This window comes from Mastacembelus armatus, chromosome 17, assembly GCF_900324485.2.
Source record: "Mastacembelus armatus chromosome 17, fMasArm1.2, whole genome shotgun sequence".
NCBI classification, from domain to species: Eukaryota; Metazoa; Chordata; class Actinopteri; order Synbranchiformes; family Mastacembelidae; genus Mastacembelus; species Mastacembelus armatus.
In genome coordinates, this window is record NC_046649.1 from 20,122,406 (window position 1) to 20,143,855 (window position 21,450).

General features: G+C 39.8%; 1 protein-coding gene across 1 annotated transcript in view; it reads right to left on the reverse strand.

Annotated features, from left to right (window-relative positions):
• Positions 1 to 151: 151 nt before the first annotated feature.
• glis1a (GLIS family zinc finger 1a) overlaps positions 152 to 21,450 on the reverse strand; it is a 35,774-nt gene continuing 14,475 nt past the window's right edge. Inside the window, exons 2-9 of the mRNA XM_026312644.1 lie at positions 18,555 to 19,658; positions 13,925 to 14,086; positions 9,807 to 9,920; positions 7,592 to 7,709; positions 6,209 to 6,359; positions 1,202 to 1,335; positions 1,000 to 1,098; positions 152 to 375 (exon numbers count right to left, since the gene is read on the reverse strand). Of these exons, the coding sequence (XP_026168429.1) occupies positions 233 to 375; positions 1,000 to 1,098; positions 1,202 to 1,335; positions 6,209 to 6,359; positions 7,592 to 7,709; positions 9,807 to 9,920; positions 13,925 to 14,086; positions 18,555 to 19,439 (1,806 nt within the window). The 5' untranslated portion in view covers positions 19,440 to 19,658 and the 3' untranslated portion in view covers positions 152 to 232. The remainder of the gene's footprint in view (positions 376 to 999; positions 1,099 to 1,201; positions 1,336 to 6,208; positions 6,360 to 7,591; positions 7,710 to 9,806; positions 9,921 to 13,924; positions 14,087 to 18,554; positions 19,659 to 21,450) is intronic.

Here is a 21,450-nt window from a genome sequence, read left to right on the forward strand (position 1 = left end):
GAGATCCAACTAACAAATAAAGCTTTTTATCCAGATCACGAATGATGCAGTCTCTGAATAAAGAAGTTACTGCTATTTACATCTGTAATTTGACCACATTTCCTCTTTGGCTGTTCGTGTTTGCCAGTTTGGCCCAGTTTTGACTCTAGTAAATTTTGCACTTTTATTTGTCCTTCTAAAGCAACAATGCTAAAAAACTCATCCTCCGTCTGCTTTTGTTTCTGGGCTGCCATCATGAGTCCAGGTAGATGGAGTAGATCTGATTGAGGCAGCGGTCGACACCTCCTGCCTGGAAGAGGAAGCTGTCATCTGGGCAGGGAGACATGGAGTAGCCGCCCCCCGCCTGGCCCTGCAGGTCCTGCAACAAGTCAAACCCTGAGAGGAGACAAACAGAAATATATAGATTTATATTCAAAGAGCCTAATACCAGTTGTCTACCTAATTCAACAAGCATCTAAAATCAATATTTTAAACAACTGATCACATTATAACTTCTGTGTTGCTCTTAGTGACAAACCCACAGAGAATTTTCACCAAATCTGCAGTTCAGCTCATTGTTTTCATTTGTTTTCTGTCCACGTCTGGAGACAAAGTGTTTATAGTTGTTTTGATTGGCCACGCTCGAATGCAGGGGGAAAAGCTGGTGTTCATAGATACACAGGGTGAGATGGGATTCTTGTTTAAATATGGAGTTAACAGTGCAGATTTCTCTCCACCTCTCCTGGAAGACATTCATTGGGTTGTACACAAATCAAGTGACAAAAGCTGGGTCAACATTGAAAACACAGAGCTGCAGAGAAGTCTGAATCCTGCCTACATTTTCACCTCCACACAAGCTGTTATCTTGCTATCAGTCTGCCATGAATGCTGATTTCAAAAAGTTAGAAAATTCAGTTCGACAGATTTGGATAAGAGGGGTTCCCGAGGCTGTTTGACCATCCAATGAGCACTCTGGTTGGAACATATTGACACATTTACTCTGCTTTCCTGCTGTCTTACCTGCAGAGTGAGCGGCTGAGGGATTTGTGAAGTAACTGGCAGGTTCAAGGCCTCCATCACCAACTGGCTGAACCACTTTCCCTTCTTCATACAGACAACCTTAGAAAACCACAGAGGAAATGATGAGTCCAGGAACGCTGAGGCATCGTACTGCGATGATAATGCTGCTGATGTTGACACATCCAGTGAAGACCATCAGTACCTTGTTGCTGTGAGAAGACCTGTTGGTGGTGGCTGTAGGTTTTCTGGTAGCCCTGTAGCCGGACGTCGACTCTGTCCATTGAGGAGCTCACTGGGCTGACCTCTGTGGGCACGAACAATGATGCTGGTCTGCTCCTGTTAACACGTTTTTTGGTAACTCAGTTTTAACTTCTCCAGTTGTGAAAATCTAATGCTAGAAACAACCGTGGTGAACATTTAAACTGGATTAAGTTATGCTATAAATCAAAGGAACGCACTGGTTAGACTTAGATGAACAGAAATTATAGTGTTTGCTCCAACAAGCTGTAAATATTGGCATATCCTACATTTTATATAGTAATACTAAAACTTTGCATCTATACAAGTTACGTTTTAAAAAAGCAGCCTTCATGATGGAACATCTCTGGTGGAACAGAGAAGTAATTTAATCAGCAAATCTGTCTGAAATCAAGTGTTCACTGTTGAAAAAATGACAAAATAAAATCGTAAATCTGCCACAGTTGTTATTGCAATATACATTAGTGGCATGTGATACTGGAAAGCTTGACATGAGTAACTAAAGAAGCTGAACTTAGCAAACTATCAATACAAGAGATTTACATGTGGTCATAGGTGGGTTTTGTTACCTTTGGACAGAGGCAGGCTTGCTGTTTTTTGGTTTCTACTTTTTATGCAAAGCTACAATAACTGTGTGTTGGCTGTAGCTTTATATTTAACACACACACACACACACACACACACACACACACACACACACACACACACACACACACACACACACATAACTGATATTGAATGCCACATCCAGCTCCTGCCAAGAAAGCAAATCAGCCAAATCTCAAAAAAAAAAAAAAACTGAAAAACTGACTTTAACTTCAAAAGACGGATGAAAGAAATTTAAAGTTCCTCGTGGACCGATGTGAAGGACACAACCCAGTTGCATTCAATGTCTCCGTTTCGTGCTTTCATCCACCTGAAGTTTGTTCCTGCTGCACAGTTTAAAGTTTCTGCCATGTGCACACACACCAGTGTTTGAGTTATGAACTCTTACAGTGAGATGATGATTAGTAATCTGTCAGATCAGCAGGAGATTAAACAATCACAAACCAACACAAACACACTGAAAAGCAAACCTGTGAGTATTTTTCAGCTAGTTTAAGCAGATGACTATTAAATGGAAGTGAAGGGGCAGCTGTTATCAGCCACAGGCCTAAATACTTAAACTCGTGTTTAAATAAGTGTTTCCACCTCAGGGGGGTCATGTAGGCGGGCTTTGTAGCCGTATCCATCGCTACGCTGCAAGAATGTGCTGACTGTGCACAAACACTCTGACTCAACATGGAAACGAATGAGTCAGTGGAGCCAAGTCGACAAGGAAAAAGAAAGGCAGTTGAATCTCTCTCCAAGGAGATATGCAGCTGAAAACCCCCAGTATGGTATTTGAGTCCCCCCTTCCTCCTTCAAAGAGCTCACGCTCAGTATTTCATGTGGCCTGAGAACTCTCCTGGATGATGTACTGTAGCATATTGGTCCCCAGAGAGCGAAATGGCCTTGGTTTCTGCTGGAAGGGTTTTAGTGGGCTTCATAAACAAGCCAGGCCTTGTCAGAGATACTGATGGCTGCTGGCCTGAGCACTTTCTATAAGCGCATCTGACCAGCTATAAAAAAGGAAATGCTAAGAGATTTCTTTACATATCTATCATTTATCATCCCCAGGTCTCTTTATTACACATTTCCCATGTCAAATGCTATTACATTTAATTTAACAGTTTCTGCTTTCAGTGGAGAAACACAATAAAAGCCAAAATTAATCAGAAGGACTTTTTGAAATCCAAACTGATATAAGTTACAGATGGCTGTGGCTTCCCAAGATAATAAAGACCAGGCTTTGTATAGGATTATGTAAACAAAATGGGTTTTGATATAATACGACAGTTAAAATGAATGTGCTGTGATGACTACGAGCCCCAAGAATCCAACACTTCTCTGGATTTCCCTTTGTGGCCCCTGAACCGTCAGTGCTGACCTTAACTATAAACAACAGTCTGTTCCACCGCTTACATTCTTGCGACGCTGCAACAACATAGCTGAGATGTCTGAGCTGTGCCGTGCGTGGCCCGATCTGTCGTTTTGTGGACAGTATGCCCAAACTTCTCAGATGCACAAGCTTAATAGTGATCCCACGGCTGAGGGAGCGGCTGTCAGCACGACCTCAGGAAACAGTTTCTCTGATCGTATTTTACTGGCTAAACCCCCTCATCACTCACTTTTTTCTTCCTAACAAACTACAGCCAGCTGCACTCCTTATATCTGGAATGAGAGGAATCCGTCTTGCAGAATTCAAGATCTCATGTTTATATGCACATTATACTTTATGCAACCCTGCCCTAATCCATGACTGCTTTTTAATAGCAGCACACATGGGCAGCATCAGAGGAGGGGATAAGTAGGTTTACCAAAGGTGCCAGCTTGTGCATGCAAAACAGATCTGTTTTCAGTTTTGGCAGAGGAAAAGCTGCGGGAGTATTTCTGTGATATAGATTTATTGGATCACAAAGATCATGTTTAATACATGGGATGCAGATTTAATGTAATCTAAGGTGCTACCACTTATGCACTAAGAATCTAGAGGAGAGTTAACTGTATGGTAGAGATACAGTAAATACAAAAATGTGTGGCCATGTCAAACATTTCATATAAACCAGCTGTTTGGATCCAATGTCGCGTGGAGCTTCTTCAAAATAAACTCTTATGTCTTCTCTTTCCCTCAAATTGTATAATAGTGTTTCTGTGTAAGAGCCACTCCGGTTAGTGTTCCTGTATCTCAGTGATGCTCTGTGCCAAAAAGCCAATCTAGCCCCCTCCCCTCAAGACCACAAAACGAACAGTGCACATCACAATTACTTGCTGATGGACAAATCTCAGCGCAGGGCTCTAAATCCCTCAAGTATTAAATAATTAAAATAAGTCGAAATGGCTCGTCTCAGCCAGAGTAAACACGCGCCTGGCGATGAAGTCAGAGCTTGATGCCGGCTGCGCTGTGAAGCAAAGATAATTTACTTTCACGTGTTTAAAGTCTCACTAAGTCATCTGGGGAAAAACAAGTGCTTGTCTAGTATTGGCTTTGGCAGCGCGTCGTGTACTGTGGGCACCAGTGGGATTCTATGACATCCTCGGTCTCCATAAAGAGACGTCAATGGCCAGAGTGTGCATAGCTTCATGGAAGCTCTGGCTGCATGTTTGAGGTGGTGAAGGCAGAAAGATGCTGCTTTAAACTAAAATATGTGTTTGGCAAAATACGGTTCTATCTGGTGAACGGGACCTTAAAGTCAGGTAACTCAGGTAAAGTCCTGCTGCAGGTAAAGAACCTTATCCTCACCTCCAAAACCAGTCAATTTAAGTTGCTCACACTGGCCAAATTTTTTAGAATTTGCAATGCCAGCATAACTACAACATACAGTTTTATTAATGACTACAACAGTATTCTGGTTTGAGTTAGGATTTACATTAAAGGAGTAAATGCTCAGCACAACAACTCTAAGGCCTAAAGGACATGTGAAAAACCAAAACTAAATCTTGTACACATGTAGTGAAAGTTATGTGCATTTGCAACTTCATTCACTCTAAGATAATAACATTTGTTTAAGTCTTTAAAGTGATCTGAAAACCTTTCTCTCATGTCATGTCTTTGATGCTTTCCAAATCTGCATGTTTTTTAAGGAAATCATTATCAATAAATTTAAAAACCACACAACAAAATAATGTTCAAGGACTTTCTAGGCAGTTTTGGACAGTAGAACTTTCAGTGTTATTTTCCAGTTAGGTGAAATTTTCCAGGTGTGCAAAGAATTTCAACTGAATTTCTTGATCTGATAAAATTATATTATGTTGAGGATTAAACACCTTCTGTCAAAGTTCCAACAAAAGTTTCAACAAAACTTTGAAGCTCATATTTTGAGTAGTGAATTTGAGTAGTGAATTTGTGTTTAGAAAGAATGTCCCATTTTAACGCCTTTGCCAAAACCTAAACCACATGTAAAAATAACTTATGGAAATGCCAGATAATTTCACAACAAATTATGTGCATTATAAGTGAAGATTTTATATCATTTATATAACCACAAAAATGTTATTTTGGCCTTTATCAACTCTCTTTTATTTGGACAGACTGCCTTTGTTGTCACCATTGTGCCAGTAAAAGTTAGTTTATGGGCAAACCTTCAATGACCAATGATTTGAGGCCATATTGTCCAGAAACTGCTGCCCTGGAGGCTTTCAGCTGTATCTTTTTAGTCTCACGTCTACTTTTATACTGGGCTAGACAAAATTTGTCTCAGTTTACAGTACACATAAGTTCTGTGGCCTCCAACTATCCAATCAGTGCAACCACAAAGCCATAACTCCATCTCTGGTGATAATGTCTCTGGTTTATTCAAGAATGCATAGGCTCACATCACTCTGCTGTTTCTGGACATGTGCTTCCCAGACAAGAGAGGCGAAGTGACTCTGAAATCTTTGAGGTATACACGTGTTTGAGGTTGAAACACAATTTTGGAGTTTGACATAGCGCAGGGAGGGTCTGCTCAGAAGTGTGTAACAGTTTGGGTTTTAACACTTGCCAGAGTCATCAAATTAATATATTTAAGACACATAAAAAGGCAATAGATTTTGGGGTGAACACCCAAAAATGTTCACTGTTTTTATCATTAGAAAATAGGTCCAAATGAAAACTGCCAAATGCAAACAAAAATCACATTGGGCTCCAATGTATTGGGAAATACAGGCAGCATATAAATCAACATGTTGCCAGACACTACTAAAACATTTCTGATTTGAATGAATTTACCGTAGTATATAGTTATGCTTTTTAAGAAAACAATCTTAGTTTGCAGATATGAAAAATTATTTTTCTTCACGGTGACTTCAGTCAGTGGAGTTCTAAACCAGTTCAGCATCTCGGGACAGAAAGTCACAATAGGACAAAAGAAGAAAACCATCTCCCACTCACCCTTCTCTCATGCTCCCTGGACTTGTTAGTGAAGATATCGGGCTGTTGGCGTCAAAGTTTCCCTCCAAGCCCTGATACCTGGAGCAGGTGTCGGCTGAAGGCGGGAGAAAGTCTGAATTTCCCCTGACGGTGCTGCTGTTTGAGTACACACCTGAAACAGAGACCGAGACAGAATCAGTGAAAATCTTTTTGAGAATCAACCATGTCCACACTTGAATCGCAGCTTTGAAGCTCCAAGCTCCAAAGGTTGTGGAGGTTTGTGTTGCTGCCGTTCGCCAACATTTACAGCAGTTTTATTAAAATGTATAAATCTGTTCAGCAGCTAATCAATAATCATTCAGGCCTAAAACAAACACTGAAGCCTTCAAAGTAACTGGCTAACTGGTTAGCTAAGCTAAAAAACAAAAAACAGAAGCTATGTTTTCTCAAAAATAGGATTATTTGTGTAAACATGCAGGAAACGTCTCTGAACAATGCAACTTTTTCTGCTAAAAAAAAAACTTCATCACAGCAGAAATCTAACAGTTCAGATCAAGTTGACTACAGCTGCTGTTCCCTGCAAAGGAGCAAAGTACAGACTTTTCAGAGCCGCTTGTCAAGCCTATAGGGGGTCAGTGGTTGATATTAGAAACAGTTTTTTGGTGGTGTGTGCATTTAAAGCTGTAACACATATACCTGCAGGGCTTTCAACACTTGGCTTCGACGTTGTTTAGGGGCAGCTGACGATGATAGGACATGTCACCATACAGCTAACATACATAAAGAAATGTACATACACACGCATACACATAAGGTTCCAGGCTCTAACATTTGGCCGATTCTGATAAGGAGAAAGTCCTGGTGGGACATTTTTAAAATGAAACACTGACATGCCTGTTTCACCCTGGATAAACATAGCTTGTAGTGTGCTGTTTGAGGCTTTTCCCTCAAAGTCTTCTTGCTAAAACTGCAAGTAGTCTGAAGTAATAGACATGGACAGCTCTCCTGGACACGCTCTCCTCTCGTTTGCCAACTGAGGCTCAGTGTACCTGACAGCTTCTTGATCCTGGTTCAGCCATTGAAAGGGAATGAAAAAGAGCTTGGCTGGAAAACTGGTTTGGAGAAGCTGAAGGACGGGCAGGGAGAGGGCCAACTTGCCCGCAGTCAGTGCCCGGTAATTGGACAAGGTAAACACTGGCATGATGAGCTATCATCGAAGGAATGGGAGAGGAGGGAGAGGAAAAGGAGCAAATGAGGCCATGGGAGAAAATGAAAGAGACAGCTTAATAGCCCAGGTGTTTGGGCAATTACCATTTTCTTTGTTTTTAGTCTCTTCCAGTGAGGTGTTTGAGGCCAAACACAGATTTCCAGATTTGCTTTTGCTACTGTTTGATCAGTAAATACCTGTGAAGTCCGGCAGAGGTGAGCTGTTTCCTTGGTGGGAAGGAGCAGAGCTGTGGAGGTGCTGCCTCGCCAGACAATCACTCAAAACGTCCGATTCCAGCATGGAGTGCACCTGAACCTGTCAATAAGACAAATGCAGGCGTTCATACAGTTACAGTGGATGAGAAAAATCTCATATGTTTTTGTTTTATATGCATATAATGTTTTTATATTTTTATATGGCCTGGTTGCATGAAGGGATGGCAGTAATTGTGTTAAAGCTGTAGCATAGCTTTTTCTGCTGTTGGGCAATACAGCTCCCAATGAGCTAAGTTTTAAAAGGATTTACTTCTCTTTTTATTACATACAGTAGATCAATTGAAAACACTGTGCGTTTTCTGCAGGCGGTTTTCTACTGTTCAGTTTTCAAAGAAATTAGGCTTGTACCAGATGCCTGGTTCTTGTTTCTACTTGTGATCCAGCTTCTCGAGGTACAAAATCCAGAAATCTTGTTAGGCAATCTTATTCCAAAATATTCTAACACAGTTAAGGCATGACAATTTACTTTATTATCCTGCATTAACAGAGTATCCCCAAGGACTTTCCAAAACAATTTATCAGCGGCTCCGGGACTCAGAAGAAGCTCAGGAAGGACACCCAGCAACCACAAAAGAGGTATGAATAATCAGTGAAAAATGCTCGCCCAAACCACTGTTTATGAAGATACAAACTTCAATAGCTGTGACACATCAGCTCAAAGAAATGCATAACCGTAAGGAAGTGCGTGTTTAATATTTCAAAGTCCTATTCAGCCCCACAGGATTTACTGCAGCACAGGGCGTGTTACCCATGTCACAACTTACAAACACACGTGGTTCTGTTTAAACCAAACAAGGCATGGGAATACACACAAAACCCCAGTGTCACTCACGGTCCATAGAAAACAAACAAGGCCCAGATAACTCTGAACAATAGGCTCCCTATTCTGACTTCCAGGGAGTGAGTGTAATACTTTGTTTTGTTGTATTCATCCTACTGAATCATAAACATGCTTTCTCTTCCTGCTGCTGCTCTCAGCCTCTTCATGGAGAGACAGTGTGTTACCTACATGCACTGAGCATTTCTCTGAGGTCACACATGTGTCTTTGTAAAAAAAAACATTTTAGAGGAACAATGTCTTTTTCAGCTTTAAGGTTAAAGGTTAGTGAACTGGACAGACACTTTACACTGGATTGGATTTGGAAGTTCATCTGATGTGAATCCAGGCTGAACTAAACAGAAAATTGCTGTTTTACTTTGCAGGTTTTTCTTTTTTCCTAGAGAAAAATGTTTTGTTCACATTCTGAGTCTCTTTTCTCTTCATCTTTCTTTTATAAAGGCTCTAATCTTTCTAACTTAACCTGCACTAATACATTTCCTCCTTCTCTTGTCATATTATCTCACTCATACATTTTCACCTGGAGTAGATTTATAACTATAACACTGCCACACTAAATGTAATAACATTTTAGGCTATATTTGATATTGACTGATGATAATGGGATATTTTAGTGAATCTAGTTGAGTCCATTGTGGTGCACATTTCCCTCTAAAAGTGACCTAGAAATTTGAAAATTGCCAAAGTTACTGGCAATTAGTCAAAATACTTTGTCATTGTTGCATGGTTGTAGTGTAACCTTAATTAAGGATATATTTAGCTAACATATGGAACAAAAAACTATGTCCATCTTTAGCCCAGACCTGATGCACTAAGTGCGAATGTTTTTAAGACGTATTAAAAAATAACATCCTGTTTTGTCAAAATACAATTTTACTGCAAATTATATAGAAATTCTCAGCAGCTGAGGTTAAGGAGGAAAATGACACAACAATCCGAGAATAAAGAAATTTAGCAGAAAATGCTTCATTGTCTTTAAAGTCCAGATGTGAATCTTTGTTTAACATCAGCCCCTTGTGCAATAAAATCTTATAAACGCCCTGAAATTTGCCTTAGAAAAATGAAATAGTTTATTTTACTGCTGCTGCTCATCCACATCTAATCTAATCTAATCTAATCTAATCTAATCTAATCTAATCTAATCTAATCTAATCTAATCTAACATAATCATAACACAAACTAGAGACACAGAGAGGTTTTATTAAAGATGTGTGCTGCTAATGCAGGCGATCAGAATAGCAATTAAATTCAGCTCTGAGCTCAAAGTCCAATGTAGAGAAACATGACTGCTGCTGGTACCTTGACGTCCCTCTCCTGAAGACCTTTGGCTGAATGAGCTTTGACGTGTTTCCTTAGCGAGCTGGGGTCGGTGTAGCGTTTGGTGCAGCCCGGGATCTGACAGGCGTACGGCTTCTGTGATCAAACCACAACAACAAGAGGTGAGAGAAGACACAAAGAATGGCAAAGAAAATACAATCCTAGTAAATTACTGGGACTCTTTCATCAAGTTATACTCTGGGATCAACTCTCCACCAGCCTTGCCTACTTCGATTTCAGTACTTCATGCACTGATATACTACATTTCTCATTTCTCAATGATACTGTGTTTCTGCTATGATACTTTCTGAACTTTATTTTAGGCACTGCACAACAAGCTTGACAAGAAGAAATGTACCAGGAAAAAAAAAAACAAGCAGAGAAAAACACGACGTACTGAGCATTATTTTCAGTATCAGACTTTTAAGATCATGGTTTATAAAATGGTTCTATATACAGAACACATATTACACATATTACAAAGACGTACAATGTCAAAACTTTGTCAGATTAAAAAAATGTCACATTTTCAAAATAGTTTGGGAGAGCAACACCCAGATGGACAGCAGGTGTACTAATCTTTACAGTAGTTGTGTGTCTAATAAGCACAAACATTTAGGATAACTGTTATTAATGTGTCCACTAAGCCTGACAACAATGAAAGGAAGGACATGAAACATAAAATGCTCCTCAGCTGAGAGTTGAGTATATTTACCTTCCGTCTGGAGGCTTCAGGAGAGGAGGAGAGAAAAGAGTTAGGACAACAAAGTTTGCCCAATCAGAGAAAGAACATATTTTCACATATGGAGAAGAATCTATTTAAAAGCTGTGTTTAACCTGTTTTTAAAAGCAGTAAAAGAAAAGGATGTGTTGCTGGCTGTGTTGCCTGCATTGCACCATTTTACCATGAGCCCATGTACATGAATCTACAGTAATTCCTCCCAGATTTTTCCCTTTTTTCATTACTGATGTTTAACCAGGTGGAGCGAGTTCATGAAAACACATGTAGAGTATTTGGTTTAATCATTTGTGTTTAAGCTGAAGTTAAACACAACAACATACAGTTCATAGTGGACAATGCAGCAGCTTTAAGCTTTAAGAACCAATGAACCTGCTGTTTATTAAATCAAAGACAAATTAGCTGTTAGCATAGGAGTTAATCAGAGTCCAGGTTTCTTTTAAATTGTCATTTATTGATGGTTAGAAACACTGATAGTGATTTATCTGCAAATAGCTCAGCTATTTATATCACAGCACCTATTTATCAGAGAGGCTCTACTGTAAATACATTAGAGTTCAAATTCTGTGTGAGGGTACTTTCTACATTAAATAGCTTTGTTTTGTACAAAACATCTACCGACCACTTCTTTTGTGTACATTGCATTGTTGTGTTACTCTGACATAGATCTGACATCAGGTCAAGTAATTCCCTACTGGGAACACTGGCATTGGGCAATATCACAGTGTTATGAAATTATTTCTAAAAATATTCCCTCAGAGACAGGTTTGACTTTTAAGCTAAGTGCTTTCTGATGTTATAGGAGTTCACGATGAATCCATGTCAACAGGTGGAGTTACGACAGAGACAAATGAATATACACGTGATGTAAATCTGTGTGATTCTGTGTCTGCAGGGCTCCTCAGAAAAACAGCAGAACTTGTTTTTTACCTCATTTCCACTGATGTGACCTATAAACACAGAAGCTTTCTAAAGAGACAGATCTCATTTTAGAAACAAATCTCCCTTAATACACTATTATTCATAACAGTAGTAACACAACACAGTGTTACTTAGTCAAACCTAAATAACTTGTTATTGACACCAGTGTTTTCTGGCTGGTTGTTACACTATATTCAGTAATTATTTACATTCAGACGATCTTCCACTGGGCCTCTGTGATGGCGCCAGATGTGTCTGATTCTTGATTTGTGACGCAACTGCAAAGCCACTATTAGCCTGCCTGAAACCACAAAAAGGAGAAAATAACTTTTCCCTCTTGTTGTAATAACACTGCAGTGCAATGGTACAGCTCCATCTCATCCGTGTAATAAGAGATCTGATTTGCTGAATTACTGCTAAATCCTCATTGCTTGTCAGCAGGAGTAAAAATAACTGTGGTTTTTAGAATAAATCCACAGCAGGTATGCAGTTTCACAACCCAAAAGAATGCAGAAAGAGGAGGAAAGAGAGGAGCAGTGGCACTTTAAATTAAAGTTATTTTACGTGTTAACTGCACCATTTTTATCTTGAAACTACTGTATATCTTAACTAAATAGTTTAGCCAATAAAGCGCAGTTTATTTGTTTTTAATCTGCAGGATCAGCACTTTTTCAAATACTGACTTCATCCATCATCTATACCCCTTATTCCTATTTAGGGTCACAGGGATCTGCTGGAGCCTATCCCAGCTCTCTCTGGGGTGGGTGAAAGGCAGGGGTACACCCTGGACAGGTCACCAGTCCATCACAGGGCCACATAGAGACAAACAACCTCACACACTCACACTCACTCCTATGGGCAATTTAGAGTCACCAATCAACCTGACATACATGTTTTTGGACTGTGGGAGGAAACCAGAGTACCTGGAGAAAACCCACACAAGCACAGGGAGAACATGCAGACTCCACACAGAAAGGACCCTGATGGGTTCGAACCAGGAACCTTCTTGCTGTGAGGCAACAGTGCTAACCACTCAGCTACTTCATCTGTCTGTTTAGGTAGCTTTTTGAAATATTTCTAATGACTTTGTGAAGAGCAGTGGTAGCACTTTACTTAATAATAACTGCAGTACCACAATACAAAAAAGCCATACACACAATCTTTGACTTAAACCATACAGTGTTAAATTATTAGAGGTATTAAAGTCAATTAACAAAAGTAAGCAAGTACATTTACTCAAGTACTATACTTCAGCACATGACAATTTCAGTGACTATTGTATTTGTACTTATACTCAAGTAAAGGATCTGAATCCTTCTTTAATCACATTTTCTAAGACTATACTTATACGTGAGAAACAGTAATTGCAGGCTCAGGTGGGTACTTTGAATAATAGTTGTGAATTTGCAATAAAACATTGGATTTTATACTCAAATTCACTCATTTTCAGAGCTGTTAAATAAATGTGGTGGGATAAAGAAATACAATACTTTCTTTTGAAATGAAGGGCAGCAGAAAGAAAGTGGCGTAAAATCAAAATACTCAAAGTAAAAGTACCTCAGCATTGTAAGTAGCATATCTGAATAATTGTCCTCTCCACTAATGGACATTAAAGGCAACATTTAGGCAACAGTCTACAATACTGGTATGTTTTCTGGCACGCAGGGCACCCAGGGCACCCAGGGGAGCTGTGGCGAGATAAAAAGTTTGGATTTCGACAAAGCTGCCTGTTTTCTGTTCTCTCACAGGCTGCATCAGAGGTGGATTTCATAACTTATTTTGCAGTCAAAGCCTTAATTTATGACCATTGTGAGAGTGAGGGAACTGCCCCCACTTCACTAAGCCCCCTGATAACATCTCACATCAGTTTCACCTAAATTCATCTGGCTGTTCTATGAAATTTGACAGTGCAAATGCGTAGAATAACAAAACGTTAAGTTACCACTGGCATGAATGAAAACTGAAATTTGAGAATCTCTTCAAGCGCTAAAAACCTAAATCATTCACAGTATTTCACAGTTTATTTAAAGGATTTCATTTTCTTTGTCCATTAAAGATGTAAATTACGTGATATATTTATTATAGTTCTCCTACTAAGGTCAGTACTGTGCACTTTATTTCTCTCTGAGGATGTTTTAGCTTGTGCTGCTGCACAAGCTGCAGCCTGAATCTGACAGACTGAGTGAATGTGATCTGGAGGTTTGTTCTGACAAGAAAACAAGATGTAAAAGTCCTCTCACATTATTGCAATGACGTAACATCTGAAAGGGGACAAAAGGTTACTTTTGTCTGTAGTTTCACTCTAAGGATGATGTGTAGTATACTTGAATAAATGATGTGTCATTGGTTTCCCTAAATGACAGAGAAAGTGTGTAGCTTGAGCTATCTCTGCAAAATTATGCCAGACACGGGCACCATGGATGGTTGTGTGTTCACTGACTGTGTCCAGGTGAGTGCGCTGGTGTTTGGCTCGGTCACTGGAGTTGCTGAAGGCCTTGAGGCAGCCAGGGTGCTGGCAGATGTACGGTTTCTCTCCTGTGTGGCTCCTCAGGTGGATCTTCAGGTTCTCCAGCCTGGAGAACGCCTTGGAGCAGCCCTCAAACTAACAAGGGAAACATAAACAGTCTCACTACAACATAAGACATGCACCATTTCACAGGGTTACCCCATATATCCATTATCTGTCGAGTAACATTCATGCTCACATTAACATCTATAGCCAATCAAACTAAACTGCATCTGTTAAACTGTGTGAGGAAGCTGGAGAAAACCTACACAGACATGGAGAGAACATGCAAACACCATTAACGCAGGTTTAGAGTTTTGTCTAAAGCAACTAAGATTTCTTACCTAATGTGCACACACTGAATATGGGCCATATTATTATTAGAATTATTATTAAGCTGAGCTTGCTTGCATGTTTCGGCAAGAAATATTAAATACACTCAGTCTTTATAATCTAATACAATCCAATTCATAAAGTTTCCTTTTATAATGCCAAATTTCTGACAATGCAGCCAATAAACAGAACATCTGAGATGTTGTGTCAGGCTGCACAGGTGTACGGTACCTAATAAAGTGGCCAGTGTACAATACCTCTAAGTGAATGAGGCGTGAAATACTAAAAGCAAAGAGCTGAGAGTAAGAATGTGATAAAATATAAAGTATGTCTTTAATGCACCAGACACCACCTGTTTTGTGCACAAGTTCAAAAATAATGTGTAAATCTTCTGAATCATTTATAATTATACACCTGAAAAGTCTAAATGAGTTACCTGAAGTTAGAGAGGCATAAACAATGTACAAATACAATGTGAGTTGTTTTGACTCACCTGTTGTATTTTTTTTGGCATAATCATGTTTAAAAACACACGTCAAGACACAAGTTTAAACCAGTTCTGTGTCACAGTAGCATTAAAATGAGTTTTCTGCATAATTCTGCAGAATAAATAAAGACTTTAATACTCTTTAACAGATGGACTAACTAATTCAGATTAATATAAGTTAGTATAAGTTTCTCACTCTCAGGTATTTGCCTTTATGTCCATTTGATCATATTTCTGTTGACCAGGAGGAATAAAAGCTTTTATCCTCCTATACAAATCACATGCAAATTCTTTCTGTGCCTTCAAACCTTGTTGGCCTGTAACATATAATAAAAGAAAATGAAAACACATTTTCACATCACAGATGAAGTCTGATCCAATGGGAATTAAACCACCAACTTCAGGTAAAAGCAATTATGATTAAAACCACACCCACACACAGAAGCTGTGGTTGGTTCTGGTAAAAGCATTTCTGTTGGACAAAACCCAAACTATAAGTAAATATCAGCATCTCAGGCCAAACACACTGTAGGCCATAAAACAAAACGTTATAACCTCACAGAAACTCTGTCACATTCAATCTCAAATCTCTTGGACTTTAAATTGACCATGTTGTCATATCTGACAGGAACAGACAAACTTTAAATGGAAAAATGTCTCCACATTGGTTTTAAACCTCCTGCAGCACTAACACGAGGCCACAGGTGGTTTAGACAATCACAGAAGAGATTTTTCTTTTCCCACAAACAAAACTCTCCGAATTCACTTTAACAGATTCTAACACATAGTGAATTTTCTGATGATCAACATGAAAATGATCACATTTATCCATTTATTTGTTAGATGGAAAGAAATGTCTGCTCAAAAAGAACAAGAGACAAGAGAAAACAAAGGCAAACCATTGTGTTTGTTAAAGGTTAATTAATATCAGCTATGGCTTCCTTTTTTAAAAAGGACAAACAATCTTTCTATACCAAAATACAACAATAAAATGTGTTTTATCCTTTCAAAACTATTCCAGAGGGAAACATGGAAATGGTCTTTCTACCTAATACTCATTCCTGGGTTTTATTAGGTCTCACTAATGAGTCAGTAAATGTCAGTCACCTCATTTAGTTTAACACGTCTCTGCACGAAAAAGCACTACATCATGCTGATTGATTAAAATCACGTCAGCAGAAAAAGTAAAAGCAACAGTCAAAAAGCACAGACTGAAATCTCCAAACGAAGACTGAGCGACTTTTGAGGAAAACTCTGGAAAAACTTCTGCATCACATTTAACTTCATCATGTTGCAGTTTTCTGTCAATGGGGCGGTGAGGACACTAACAAAGATACACTTTGAGTTATTTGAGAAAATGAACATTCGCTCTTTGCTACTGCAGCTAAAAACCTATTAAAAAAAAAAATCAAGAAACTGGACCCTGCTAAATGGAAACAGATTTCTAAAACCTTTGACAGAGGTGAAGCAGAGCGTTATTTAAGCTCTAGTTGTAGTTTTTATATTTCTTCAGCATGACAGCATATACAGCGTCTTCTCAAACTCTCTATTACCAAAATAATGTTTTCATTATTTTTACTTTAGAGGAAAAAATGAATATCAGTCCCAATAAACTGTATTAATTCTGAATCTGACCATCTTAAAAATTAGATTTATCCAATGATCCTGTGATTCATCACTTGTTTAAATGTTTCCCATTTTAATAATTTGATTTTTGAATGTTTTTCTTCATATCATGCTACACGGATTAGGCTGGCAACAGTCTATATTCGATGTCAACAAATCCCACGAAAACACCAAACCCAACAAAGTCAGTGTTTCTGCACTCAGCCTCAAGTTCATTGGTCCCGGAGGACGTAAAGCTTTAAAACACTTAACCACAAATACATTCATCTTTTAATAGGCTGAGATTTTTTCACAAAGAAATCAGGACACTGCAGATTTGAGGAAACGTTACATAAACAGGACTAAACGACATTTTTAGGGTCTATTTTCAGCTTTGGATTAATGTGCATTTAGTTAATATTTTTAGCTGTAGGACAATATCAACAAGTCCTCATAATAAAAGGTCAAAATACGTAGTTTGCCCTCAGTACCAACACATTTCTGCTCTGATGTCTTAGAAATCAATGTACAAATCAGTTTCAAATCGGTTAAATCTGTATGTGTCCTGGATAAGTCTGGGGAAAGATGATGGTGTGTGTTAAAATAAGTGCTTAGTTAAGTTGCGGTGTGAGTTAAAATACTGCTCTGTCAAGGTCAGAGGAGCTTCAGCGTGGTGATAATAAACTTTTGGTTAAGGTTAAGGGATGATTGTGGTTGTGATTTAAAAAAAACAGTGGAGCCGTGGAGTGTCAGCTAGAAACAGCAATGCACTGTGTTTTTTGTCGACCCATCCGTCCACTGTGACCTCCACCTGTTGGCTGTTTAATCTGTAATAACGTCACCTTATGGCTTCCTTTACCGATGGATAAGACTCAGAGTTCCTTCAGCTGCTCCAGAGGGTTTGTCACATATAAACCTCTGCTTCTCTGGACCACTGCATGGAGAAAAGGTGCTCAAACCAAACCACAGTGCCCATGTTCAGTCAGTGCAGTGATGTGTTTTTACTCGTTTTGGAGCAGTGGAGCTGTGTGGCAGAGGCCTGAGATACAGTATCAGGTTTGGCTACACAGACAAAACTCGTCACTGGGATCATTGTTGGTTTTGGTCTTTCATGGGGTTTGTTGACAGTAAGAAGAGACTTTAAATGAAGCCACATATTAATGTCATTCCAGGACCTGAAATTATGAGTGGCGACTCTACCACGGTGGATTTAAAAATCATTTTGGGAGCTCGTGTTTACAGCCTGAATAACACCTGTCTAATCGGAGACTCAAGGCTGAGTTCATTAACAAACACTGACTACATTCATGTGGGACATTCACTTTTCCATTGCAGCACCAGGAATGACTTTATTTACATGTTTTGGCCTGAGCGCTTTATGAAAATGAAATGACGTTATTCATGTAGCTCAGGTGTGACTAATGACCATTTTGTGCTTTTGTGTTGATTTAAACTTATTAATACATTTGCTGGTGACTGTACACAGCCAACAGGAAATTAGATCGTTTTAATTAACTCAAGTATGAAGTGCGTCCCTGAGTGAAAACCTCTGAATGAATTATTATTAGCCAGAGTCCCAGGTTGATGACAGTGGTGGAGTCACTGGGGAATCACAGAGAGAGTTACTCACACTCAGGGACAGGGATTTGGCTCCAAACTGAGGAGTCACATCATGGGACAGACGTGCCACAACAGGTGTTTCAGAAAATGACTCATGATAGAAGCGAAGGAAGGTGACGCTACACTGCTGTGATGGTTAATGAAGAAACATCACAGTCAGTGTCTAAACTTGGACCTAATGTGGTCTGGTTTTGTCTTTTTCTGGCGCAGGCTTCTTGGCTTTGTCAAATTGCTTGTTATTTTGTTGTATTTATTTTGACTTTCAGAGTTTAGAGTTTCTCATCCTTTGAACACTGCCTGTACGTTTCACAAGGAGTTTTCTCGATGGAACACACTGTAACTTCTATAGGAGGGAAGGATTTATCTGTACTACACCCTGGAGTCATTAAGCAATCAGTCAGCTGTTTTAGGTATAAAGAGCATGAGTGCTGATAGATGCATTTGGGCTGTTTTACTGGATGTTTATTCGTCCAAAAACCTGCTTCTTGCGACCAACTGTACAAAAGCAGACTGACTCACCATGCATTTATTGGGTTTTTCTCCAGAGTGAACCCTCATGTGGATGAGCAGCTTGTAGCGAGCATTGAAGGGTTTGTGGCGGCGCACGCAGCCAGCCCAGAAACATGCAAACTCCTCCCCTTTACGCTGGTCGATGTGGACCTTCTCGATGTGCCTCACCAGCTCCTCCTGACTGTTGTAAGTGGCACTGCAGTCGATCCAGTGGCAGGGCTGCTCCTGTTGGACCACTACAGTGTCCTGTCCTGTGGGTCTGTTAAGTCTGGGGGAGTGCAGGGGCGTCTGAGTGCTGTCCTGACAATCGTGGCCTGGAAGGGGCTGGCCTACATGGAACAGCTCCCCCTGATGGCTGTTCATTTGAAATGGTTCCCTCTTACATGGCGAGAAATCATCTGCAGGCTCCTGTTTTATGGAGTGATACTCTTCTTGCAGCTTTTGTCGCTGCTGAGATGTTTTGTTGTTGGCATCAGAAAGAGGCAAGGAAGAGGCAAAAAATAAAGATGACGAAGAGGAGGTAGAAGAGAGAGAGGAAGAGGGGGTGCAGAAAGAAGGAGCACAGCTGGTGAGCACGTAAGATAAAGGGTAACAACCGAACCTTTGGGTGCTGCTTTTAGGGTCTGTGTGTGCTGTGGTGGCAAAGTCCTCCATTGTCTTATCTATGTGAGATCCATTAGTCTTACAGTTGAGTAAGGAGGTGAGGTCTCGCCCCAGCGAGGACAGGGACAGTGAAGTCCTTGGAAGACAGCACAGACCTCCTGAATGGACTGACGACTGACAGAAGCCACCAGAAGACAGTGGGGCCTGAAGGTCCTCAGCATCTTCAAACACACTTCCAAAACCAGGAAGAGTCAGCTGGACGTCTGGAGGTCCAAGGTCGGGGGGCCACATCCTGGCCCCCAGTCTCTTGACTTCCACCAAGAGACTGCTTCAGTAAAATCTCTGAGGATGACTGTGCTGGACCAACTTTATTAATCCATCAGAGGTAAAATCATCTACGGCATCTTTCAGTACTCAGATGTAATTGAATCAGATTGATCTGCAGCTGCTGGCATCTTCCACAAGCGTAATCTTCTGTTATTTGTTCCAAACGTGGCCAGTCATGGTGCTCTGTGGGAGACAAAAACCAAACCCAGATGAGTCACTTTAAAAGGCGAAAATTATGAATACAACACACTTTCTAAAACAGATCACAGTACAGCTATACATGCAGCTACAGTACTTGGCTCTTCACACAGAAATACAATAATACTTCTCAGGTAAAGCCCTGCATTCAAAGCCCTGAGTAAAAGTGTTAAGTAAAAACTATTAAAATGTTCCAGTATCAAGACTAAAAGTTATGAACTTATTGTATATGACTGTTTATTTTTGGAAAATCTTAATCTGGGCCTGTCAAATCAGTGCATGAAATGTAATAAAGCAGAAGTTGAAAATGGCATAAAATGGAAATACTGAAGTAAAAGTACATCAAAATTATAATTAAAAGAGAATGTTACAGATTTAACATTAAATATATTCAGGCTCATGAGAGACATTAAAAAAGTGTTATTGTTCCATGTCAAAAACCGAGCTCCTGTGTTACCCGTTAATCTCTTTAGTTGTCTGCATCGAAGAGACTTACAGTTATGTTATACTTACAGCAGCTAATGTAGCCTTAGGCATTTAGCCTCAAATATAGCTGAGTAGTGGGCTACAGAGGTCAGATAACACCACACTCACAGATTTTTTTTTTTACATTTTGTCACTTTTAGTCTTCAGCCCTAGACGACAAATTGCACATAGTTTACTATGGAAGCTCAGAAGCTTCATACAACCTTTTTACACATGTACTATTACTTCCCAAAACCTGTACAGACTCTTTATGTGTAAAATCCAAGGGGTATGTGAGTAGTTAGTTGTAGTCCGTCACTGCTGCTGAATTGGCCAAAATGACTGGATAGATTTATTGTGATGTTGCTATAACTCAGCTGGTGTGGAAACTCGCCATGCCTTTTGAAGGGTTGTAACCCAAAACCCAGAATATGTCACCTCTAAATGTTATTCCCGCACTTCAAGCCACAGGCGACGCTGACAACAAACAGCATCCGAGCCCCTTGTCAGCAGGCTTCAATCAAACACATCTGAGTGTGACACTGCAGCGAGTGTGCGTTTGGTTTCCTTTGAGCTGCTGTAACAGCCGGGGCTGTTCCTTGATACAGGCATTAAGGCCACACTTGCAGCAAACAGCTAGGTGTTGTGTTGCAGCCCATAGCCTGGGACCTGCTCCAGATGCTTGTTAACAGAGAGTGATGTACCATATTGTAACCTAGTGTATTGCTAACTAGTGATGTGGGAAAGCTGTGGGTCAAACTGCAGTTCCTGCACCTCAGTCACATATACAGTAGCACTACTGTGAAAAATCCTTTAAGTGTTTATTGGAAAAGATATGATTTCCACTGTTCTCTGCCAGATATTGCTCTAATTTACAACCAGGTGCCTGCCTCTTGTAATTAGTCATGTGAAAGATTCAATAGGATTTTTATACAGATTATTTTATGAGCCAGAAACTGACACGGCTAAGAGGATGAGTAAGTTCACTTCTGTAGTTATATTAGCTGACAAAGGAGTCACTAAGTGTAGGTTCATGCCCATAGTTTCCTGGTATAGTCTGGTTTACAGTTTTATGATTCTTCCCGTAAATCGCTGGAGTTCCCCCCACTAGAGTCATGTAGCAGACCAGTCATGGGAGCTGTGGTTGAATCTTAATTAGAGAGACTGTGATATGTCTGTGTGTCCACAGGCTGAACCAGATCAATGATAATAGCGCAGCAGAAGTGGCTTGGTATGTTTGAAATATGATAATTGCAACCTAGTACCTGTTGGCTTCAAGAGCTAAACCAATATTAGAGTTTTGAGGGCAAAC